Raw genomic sequence first — 10174 nt, forward strand, 5'->3', positions numbered from 1 at the left:
TTTTTTTTGGTTTTCTTTTTATATATATATTTTTTGTTTTGTGTTTGTTCGTTTTTTGTTGTATTTTTTTCCCTGAAAATAGATTTTCCTCCTTAGCCATGGCTGTCCTGGAACTCGCTCTGTAGACCAGGCTGGCCCTGACCCTGGGGACTCACCTGCCTCTGCCTCCCAAGTACTGGGAGCAAAGTCATGCACCACCACTGCCAGCCATTATTACTATTACTATTATTATTATTATTATTATTATTATTATTAATAATAATTATTTATTTATTTGGTTAATTAGATTCAGAAATTGAAGAGGATTTATTGGGTCTAATGCATAGTCCCCCAGCACTTGGCAAAAGATGAGCAACCTATCAAAAGGTTTGACTTTTCGGGCAGCCACGGTGAGCTTGTGACAAGGCCTCTCCCTGCCTGCCACCACACACCTTCACCTGTAGCTGCCTCGTTCCCTCCCTTGAGCCAGAAGACTGGAAACTATAATCTCAGTTTTGAAGAGTTTTGTTGTTGTTGTTTTGGGGACAGGATTTCTCTGTGTAGCTCTGACTGTCCTGGAACTCTCTGTACACCAGGTGGTCCTTGAACTCAAAGTTCCTCCTGCCTCTGCCTGTGGAATGCTAGGGTTAAAGGCATGAGATTTGAGATTTGAATCCAGGTTGGATCACTAGTTTCTTCAGCTGAGACCACTGTTATGTGTCCTGCAAGTCTGCCTTCGGAAGGAGAAGGATAAAGAAGGTGGGCAGCTTTAGTGAGGTGTCAGAGCTGTTCGGAATGTTTTCTTAAGCTTCGTTTTTGTTTTGTTTTTTTTTTTCTCTTCCTGATCATAGAAGCAGTATTGTTTTAGAAGACATAAGGAAACACAGAACAGGAAACACTTTAAGGAAGCATTGTTTCTTCCATTACATGCATCATTTGACATTTTTAACCTTAGAAATGGTGCCTGCGACCTACACACGATGCATACATAACAAGGTTCCAGGCAGCCACAAGCCCCGAGTATTCTGAATTTCCTATACTTTCTGCAGTATCCTCCCCACACCCCGTACGTGCACACACACACAGCTCCAGAGGCCATCTCCCTGTTATTGCCCAAGTGCCTCATCTACATAGCCACTCTTGTGCTTTTGGGTTGTTATAAAATAAAGTTCCTTGAACAACAGTCTTGGGAGCCTGCAACTGTCTGATATCTGAGATGTCTCTAAGTCCCCGGTGGACTGGTGGCAGATGGATGCATCATGGCTATGTTGGCTAAGGGGCGATTGGCTTCTGAGGAAAGGAGTGGGCTGGCCTCATGTAGCTCAGAATGAACAGCGCACAATTTAAACTCATCAGTTGCTTACTTACGAAATTCTCACCTTAATATTTTTGAACCACCAAGAGTTGAATCCATGGGGAGCAAAACCAAGAGTGGACTGTGTCTCTACACAATTTCTATATCCTTAATCTTTTCTCTCATATCTGGTATTTGTGTACAGCTCTGTCTGCTCTTTTTCACTTTAACAATACAAGAAAAAAATGTTAGCTAGGCACAGTGGCCCATGCCTCTAATCCCAGCACTTGGCAGGCAGAGGCAGAAGGAATGGCAGGCAGATCTCTGAATTGGGGGCTAGCTTGGTCTACATATCTAGTTCCAGGTTAACCAGAGTTATTTAGTGAGCCTTCTCTCAAAAGCCAAAAATACAGGCTGGAGAGATGGCCCAAAGGTGAAGAGCATTGACTGCTCTTCCAGAGGTCCTGAGTTCAATTCCCAGCAACCACATGGTGGCTCACAACCACCTGTAATGGGTTCCGATGCCCTGTTCTGGTGTGTCTGAAGACAACAACAGTGTACTCATATACATAAAATAAATAAATCTTTAAAAAAAAGCAAAGAGTCTAGAACATAAGTAAGAATGTCCATGCCATTTAAATACTTTTTCAAAAATGAAATTAGTGGATATGGTAAGATTGGTTTTTATGAGGTATCCTTAGTAGGCATTCTCATTATTTCTCTTTCTGTTAGTTTCCTTTACATTTTAATTATTTATTTAGAGTATATGATATTTCATGTGCTATCGGAGTGAAAACGATAAGAACGTTTAGATTATGCCAATTTTGATAATAAAAAAAAAATCTTCTGCTTTATAATTCTTCCCTAATCCATTAGGTAAAAGCAGGAATTTCTGATATAAATTTCCCTTATGTTTGAATTTAACTAATTTACTGTAGACAGTTTCCCTGTACAGTCCAGGCAAGCATTGACCTTGCAGGCTTCCTCCCTCTGCCTTTGGAGTCGCTCTTGTTACAGGCAAGGACCAACTCATCCGACTTCCAGTGAATTTCCTAAATTACCCTTAAGCCTGGATCGTTTGCATATCTGTGAGCCACTTATAGTTGTTTTGCCCTAACATCTGCTAAGGCTCTTTTTCTTTACTCTTTCTCCTGTGTGAACTATTTGACTTTGTTCCTGCTTTGTAAGAACTCTATATTTGAAGTTAATAAAGCCTAATGGTCGTGCTTTTTGAAAAATATTTTCCCAGTTTGTAATCTTTTGGGGTTCATATTTTCACTTATAGAAAAATATGGTTTAAATTAAATTAACTTAATGTCTAGTGTGATTACATCTTCTTTTTATTTTATTTTATTTATTTATTTATTTATTTATTTATTTATTTTCTGAGACAGTTTCTCTGTGTAGTACAGACTAGAACTCGCTCTGTAGACCAGGCTGGCCTTGAACTCAAAGATTCACCTGCTTCTGTGCTGTCTCTACAGCCACCACCTCTGGACTGCTTTTAATTCTTATGACAACTGTTATTCCCTATAGACAAGGCAAATATCTACCTGTATGTCATGGTATAAAGAAATGAACTGCTCATTCCTTTTCTAAAGAAAGGTCTACTAGAACATTAAAAACTTCTGTAAGTTTGCTGAAAGTAAATCTGTGTCCACTCTCATCAACAAGCCTCAGTGTACAATAGCATAGTGCCTGGTAAACACCAAGTCAATATTTGTGTAATAAATGTGATGCTTTTGGATTGAATTAAGTCAGTATTTACTATTCAAGCCATGAGGAGATCACACTTTATACCTATTAGAATGGTTATCTTTCAAAAAGATAATGCAGCCACTACAGAAAATACCATGGTGTTTCTCAAAAAATTAAAGTGACGAGGGTTGGAGAGATGGCTCAGCAGTTAAGGGCACTGACTGTTCTGCCAGAGGTTCTGAGTTCAATTCTCAGCAACCACGTGGTGGCTCACAACCATCCGTAATGGGATCCAATGTCCTCTCTTCTGGTGTGTCTGAAGAGAGCAACAGTGTACTCACATACATAAAATAAATAAATAACTCTTTTTTAAAAGATGGCTATGTGATCCACCTACTACAGGGTGTGTCCATTCAAGGGATGGACAATCAGGATGTTGAGGTGACATTTATAGTCCCGTATTCATGTAACAATACTCAGAGCCCGGATATGAAACCTAGCTAAGTGTCTCTCAGGGGCATGAATGCCCAAAGACCGTGTGGTGTGAATAGACAGTGGAGCGCTTGCTGTGCAGTCACGGACAAGAATGAAGTGGCATCATTGTCGAAGCACGGAGAGGAACCTGGTGGGCACCTCTCTAAGTGCAACAAGCCGGCTACAGAAAGTCAAGTGAACCTATTCACGTAGAATCTGAAAAGGATGAGCTCACTGGATATGTGATAGAAGAGCGACTGCCAGGTGCAGGACCCTGAGGAACTGGGGAAATATCTATCCCAAGATATAAATCTTTAATTCCAAAGGAGGAACACATTCAAGAGAGCCATTGCATCATGGAGGCCATCATTAATAACAGTGTGCATCTGAAAATTGCTTAGGGTAGATTTTTAAATGTTCTCACCACACCTCCCAAGTACCTGAGGAAATGCACGTCAAGTGTGTCAGCCATCCTACAATGTGTACATACGTTAAAACAGCATCTCTATTGCATTTACTTATTTAGTATGGGTACGTGTGCTCCGTGCAGCATGTGTAAAAGTCAGAGGACAACTTGTGGGTACTGACTTCCTCCATCAGCAATGTGGGTCTCAGGGATTTCTCTGAGCCATCTCACCAGCCTGGGAATATAGAGGTTTTATTTGTCAAATAATAGTCTACAGTGTATAGCAAAAACAATCCTCAGATCAATTGTTTGTTGGGCCTATACTTCAAAAGGGGGTTATCTTTTGGTCAAATAAGTAATTCTGCAAACAATAAGAAGCCATAATTCTTTTGTTTTCAAGACAGGATCTCTCTGTGTAGCCCTGAAACTCAATCTGTAGACCAGGCTGGCCTCGAATTCAGAACCCACCTGACTCTGCCTCCCAAGTGTTAGGATGAAGGGCCGGCTCCATCACCACCTGGCAGGAAACTCTGGTTCTTTTGTCTTTCGTTCTTCTCTGTGGTGTATTAGCATAAAGGACCCAAGACTTCCTGGCAGAAAAGCCCAGAGATTAGCCTTCAAACTGTTGAGTCCCATAATCTTTTTCTTTGTTGGTTTTACTCTTAGCTTCTTTCTCCATCCCCTTCCCGCACCCCATCTCCCCACCCAGTCATGCCCCCTTCCACAGTCTTTGCAGAAACCTGTGTCCTGTGAGACCACAGGGGAGCAGAGAGCTGAGATGAAAGGCAACATTGTTTGCCTGTCTCTGCCAGAATGAGGGTTTAAGCATCTATCTGACCTCTTCGCTGTTTTCTCTCATCTCCCCTTTCCCAGACTGCTAGCCTGCTCGTCTAGCGTGATGGCTGTGGACATCGAATACAGCTACAGCAGTATGGCCCCTTCTCTTCGCAGAGAGCGCTTCACCTTCAAGATCTCCCCTAAACTGAGCAAGCCACTGAGGCCTTGTATCCAACTGGGCAGCAAGGATGAAGCCAGTGGAATGGTGGTCCCCGCAGTGCAGGAGAAGAAGGTGAAGAAGCGGGTGTCCTTCGCCGACAACCAGGGCCTGGCCCTGACAATGGTGAAAGTGTTCTCGGAGTTCGATGACCCACTAGATATCCCCTTTAACATCACCGAGCTCCTAGACAACATCGTGAGTCTGACGACAGCAGAGAGCGAGAGCTTTGTTTTGGATTTTCCGCAGCCTTCCGCAGATTACTTAGACTTCAGAAATCGCCTTCAGACCAACCACGTCTGCCTGGAAAACTGTGTGCTGAAGGATAAGGCCATCGCGGGCACCGTGAAGGTCCAGAACCTGGCCTTCGAGAAGGTTGTGAAGATCAGGATGACATTTGACACCTGGAAAAGCTTCACAGACTTCCCTTGTCAGTATGTGAAGGACACTTACGCTGGTTCAGACAGGGACACGTTCTCCTTTGACATCAGCTTACCCGAGAAAATTCAGTCTTACGAAAGAATGGAGTTTGCGGTGTGCTATGAGTGTAACGGCCAGGCGTACTGGGACAGCAACAAAGGCAAAAACTACAGGATCACCCGGGCCGAACTCCGATCCTCTCCGGGAATGATTGAGCCGTACAATGGACCGGATTTTGGACTCTCTTTTGACCAGTTTGGGAGCCCTCGGTGTTCCTTCGGCCTGTTTCCAGAGTGGCCTAGTTATCTGGGATATGAGAAGCTGGGGCCCTACTACTAGTGATGGCAGCCGACAGTCCGTGGCTCTAATCAAGATGGAGGCGAGAGAAAGCAAAGCCAGAGGGACGTTGAACTGCCTGCCACTAGGCGTGGTTTTTGAAAAGACAGGCTCCTGTTCACCTTTTTCTTAAACCAGCAAGTCCAGCGTGTTTCCATCACACCCGGTTTCTTGCTCCGAGGAGTGGAGCCGTGCTGATCCTCTGTGGCATCCGGGTTGACCACAAGGGAATGCGCGGGATGGTGCCAGAAGGGTCTGGAGAGGAGCCAAGCTGGCAAGGACAGAGGAAGCTGGCCTCCCTTCCACACTTGGACTCTGAAAGTCACCCAGAAACCAGTCTCCAGCCTTGCTATTGACCTCGAGGTCCTGCCTCCCCTCCCCTGCTCATCGCTTTCCACGTGTCTCCTTCATTCCACGAGTACTCGGAAGGGAGCCACCTCAGTTCTGTGACACACTGGCCTGATTGATATCCAGCAGCCTCAGAAGAGGGACGGAGGCAGCCGCTTTCTGTGTGAGCTCTTTCCCTACACTTCCTCCCGCTACCCAGTCTATCCAGTGATCTGGACAAGATGGTCAAAGCAAATAAGTAGCTCGTGTCTGGGATAGGCATTCCCTCCCCTCTCTCCTCCTGACCCCTCCTTGATATTCCAGAAGAGAGCAACATATTAATTACTAGAAAGTCATTGGTTCCCATGTGGGGGTCACAGGGTACAGCACTGGGACAAGGTGGGACAGTCTGAACTTTTAGCTTTTCCTCTTGGATTTTGGGGGAGCTTTCGAAGCACCGTTTTACCCCGAATTACCAGAAAGAAGACTCGATGACAAGATCCATTTCTACTTGCCTGGCCGGTGGGTGAACTGCTTTTGTTTGAGAGAGTCGAAGCTCTCGTGTCTCCTGGCGTCTCCACTTTAACGCCTTGTCTGTGACTTTCAAATAGCAAGACTGGCATATCCCCGAATCCTCCAGACTATACTTAGATGTTTGCAATATACATTCATATTCAGGATGCCTTATGAACTCCCAAGGACATTGATTGGGTGTTTTTATTTATGGTGTGTATTATAAAAGGAGAGGGGAGAAAAACCTTACCACATTTTTTTATGTTATTTTAAATGTTCGTCAACTCTGAGGTATCAGATGAAGTTTTCTTAACCATATTGGATTGCAGTGTGCTTTCATACGCTAGTGTGAGACTCCTGGAGCTCTTACCGTTGGGTGAACCCCCAAACCCTGTGATTTTTCTCTAGGACAAATTAGAACTATAGGGGAGTTTGAAAACTATTTTTACCTGCATATTTGTAGAAGTTTAGGGGTGTTGTTTTGTTTTGGAAGTTTGGTAAAAGATGTCTGTTTAATTTTCTTACTGAAATGATGTTTCCCTGAGACAAGACAGAAAGGAACGGAGAGTCTCATGGATTCGGAGGTGGGGGGGGGGGCGGGCGGCACTGGACTAGACCTGTGCCCTCTGGCTTTATAAGTTAGCATCAGGCAGACATCAAATGTTTTTAATCCTAGCATGTGTGGTTTATTTTTTTTATCTTAACTTTTTCACTTTTGAAGACTTAAGTGTTTTGACTTTTTAAATGTTATTTTCTATGATTTCTTATTCCTAAAACTGGTACTAGTCTGTACATCTGTGCTTTGTATATTGTGCCTCTCCCAGATGGATGGCGATCTGGGATTGAATGCTGATATCTGTGAGGAAATCATCTTCATACGTGAGACTGAAACTGGGGGCGGGGGCTTGTGTTTTATCTAAGCAGGCCATGTATCTCCTAGATGTGTATACTTTAAATGTACCGGCTTTGGTGATCAGAGCAGCTAGGTTTAAATTGGATAGAAAGCAAAACTGCTTTCTATGGGTCATGCATTTTGTGTTAAGAAGGAAGGCAGCCAGGGGCACTATTTCTTACATAGCTGCAGACGAAAGATCATAAAAGGGCCCCGGGGGTTAAGTACAGAATGGAGTCTGTTCAGTGGTGTGGAATGATGATCTTCAGACATTCCGTGTCAAAATATGAAATATGGTAATTCCATGTTATGTGTCTCTCCTAAAGCAGACATACCCTCATCCCCCCTTTTGCCCAGATTTGCCCCAGCTTTCTTGAAACCCCCCCCCCCAGCCAGCACACCTGGGGTGCATACCCGCTGCTCAGCTCAAAGGGCGTGTTGTGCCTTGGCCTGCTCGCCAGGATCCTTCCCAGTGAAGGAAGCAGCCGGTGTGCTGAGCTTGACTTCCTTATCCAGGCTGTCACTCAGAGACCGAAGAATCTTCCTTCCGTTTTCTGCCTCCAACACAGAGACAGCCCTCTTCCTTTCGACCCTTCTGTCCCGTGACTCTGAGATAGCCTCAGGAGCTGCATTTAGAAGCTCTATGCTGTGCTCAGAGCTCACCACTGTAGACAAATTTACACACCCCAGAAGATGACAGGCCTCTTGCTTGAAGATCCCACAGCAAGCTTGACCTGGAGGTCTTACCTTCATGTAGCTCTTGGCTATGATGATGGACGGACCCTAACCCCCAGACACTGTGATCCAGGAAGGGAAGTCAACTCCATTCTTTGTTCCATATTTATGTCCCCACATTCCCTGGGGTGCTTTGGCAAAGTGGGTATAATGAATAAGCTAGACCATAGGACACGCTCTCCATGTTTCTTGCAAGAAGCGTTTGAGTGGTGTAAGAATATATTTTTTTTTTCTAGAAAGCTAGGAAGGTGTAATGGAAGTCTGTAGTTCTGCAGAAACTGAAGCAACTTGAGTCAACAGTAGGAGTTATTTTATCCCTGAGATGTAAGCTTGGTGGCTCCTGGTTCTGGGAAGGTCTGCACTCAGCCGTGTCTTTTGGCATGATCACAGAAACTGCAGATAAGATGTTCCAGAAATCCTGGGATCTTACCTATAAACGGGATCGTCCAGAGTTACTCAAAGACAATTTGGCAGCGTGGAAGACAGCAGACAAGAGAGTGCTGGCTTCTCCCGCTGAAGGCTGTGAGATACCTCCAGCTCCATCAGCAAAGCTGTGAGTGTTTCCACAGTTTGGCTTCTAGTTCCCAGAAGCCCCTGGGGCACGTGGACTTCTAGAGTACACACGTGATGATGTTACACTTTTGCTTTAATGTGAACATTCAACTGACGGGCTTATCGTCATTGTATGCCTAAATGTGCCTTGTTCAGAAACTTCTGCATGTTTGTAAGACATATTTTTGTATACATTGGTAGAGGGGAAATGCACTTTAAAAATCATAAGGATGGATGTTTGTGTGTGTGTGTGTGTATGTGTGTGGTGGAAGAGAATGGTTTCTTTGCATCTCAAAAGCAAAATTGTAATAAATACAGAAAGAAAAGAAAACGAAAAGGATTCCTTTTATTTTTAGCGATGGAAGAAGGGGAAGCATATTTTAAGTCAATGGTTTTTTTTTCTCTACATGTCTTTGTATTTTTTAAGGTACGGGTTGTATTCAGTGGATGCAAAAAGCTGGAAGGCTTGCAGAGTGGGGAGGGGACAATTGCTTTAAGCTATGTAGCAGTGAAGGCAGGCGATATAGCCTTCACCTAGAACCAGAGATGAGAAACAGAGGTGATTATTGTCCTCTGTGTATCCCAGTCATCCAGGTTCACGACGCTTGCCTCTTCCCTCCCCCTCAAAAGGCAGAGCAGACAAGCATGTGGATTCGGACAGTTCTGGGTAAACTATCAATGGCGCTCTCAGCTTTGAACTTCTCCATCACACAGACTCGGTATCCAGGAAAATAAACCAATCCTCCTCCCCCATTGAATAGCAGATATATACCCTGCGGGAGATTTTCAGAAAGTTCAAAAAACAAAGGAATGCTACCCACCACCCCCACCCCTGGCCCTGGTTATTTAAAGGTCAAGGTCTTTGCTACAGGCTCCGAGGCAATGAGGCAGAGCCTTGGCGTCCCTACACAGCTATCCCTGTGCTACAGGTACAGGTTTCTACCCACAACCTCCCAGCAAGGCTCCTCCAGTTCAACATGTAGACCTGGCCTCCCGATCCCTGGCTGTCCTGAATCCCCTGGAAAAAAGCGACTGTGCCCAGGTTTCTGCAGGGTAACGAACAGGAACCGGAAGAGCCCACTGACGGAACTGGGCAGTTCCGTTCAACTCTTGGCGCCCGCATCTAGGCATTTGCCACATTAAAACAATTCCAGAACTTAAAAAACAAAAAAGGGAGGGGTAGGTTTGCGGGGGAAGGGGGAGGGGTAAAGTGTCTGCAGCCCACAGCCTCCCCCTGGGAAAGCCCACAGCAGCACAGCTTGAGCAAAAGTTGTGCAGCTAGTATGTACATCCAACCATCCGCTCCATCTATAGATACTGTGGCTTGAATGTGAAATGTCTCTCAGACTGGTCTGAAGTTAGCCTTGCTATTTTGGGAGATGGTAGGAAATTTAAGAGGTGGGACTTGGTTGGAGGATATAAATCACAAGTGGGGAAGGGCGCCTTTGGGCACATCTCTTGCCCTGCATCTCTTCCTGTCTCCCTTTTTTTCTGCTTCCCTGAAGTAAACTACTTGGGACCCCCACATTAGTTCTGCTGTGGCGTTCTGCCTCA

At 44.8% G+C, this 10174-nt stretch overlaps 1 protein-coding gene across 3 annotated transcripts in view; it reads left to right on the plus strand.

Annotated features, from left to right (window-relative positions):
* Positions 1–8959, plus strand: part of Ppp1r3b (protein phosphatase 1 regulatory subunit 3B) — a 12871-nt gene extending 3912 nt beyond the window's left edge. For all 3 annotated transcript variants that reach the window (XM_021219347.2, XM_029532149.1, XM_029532150.1), the window contains exon 2: positions 4725–8959. In XM_021219347.2, coding sequence (XP_021075006.1) covers positions 4750–5604 — 855 coding nt within the window. In that variant the 5' untranslated portion in view covers positions 4725–4749 and the 3' untranslated portion in view covers positions 5605–8959. The remainder of the gene's footprint in view (positions 1–4724) is intronic.
* The last annotated feature ends 1215 nt before the right edge of the window (positions 8960–10174 follow it).

The sequence above is a fragment of the Mus pahari genome, chromosome 19, assembly GCF_900095145.1.
Source record: "Mus pahari chromosome 19, PAHARI_EIJ_v1.1, whole genome shotgun sequence".
NCBI classification, from domain to species: domain Eukaryota; kingdom Metazoa; phylum Chordata; class Mammalia; order Rodentia; family Muridae; genus Mus; species Mus pahari.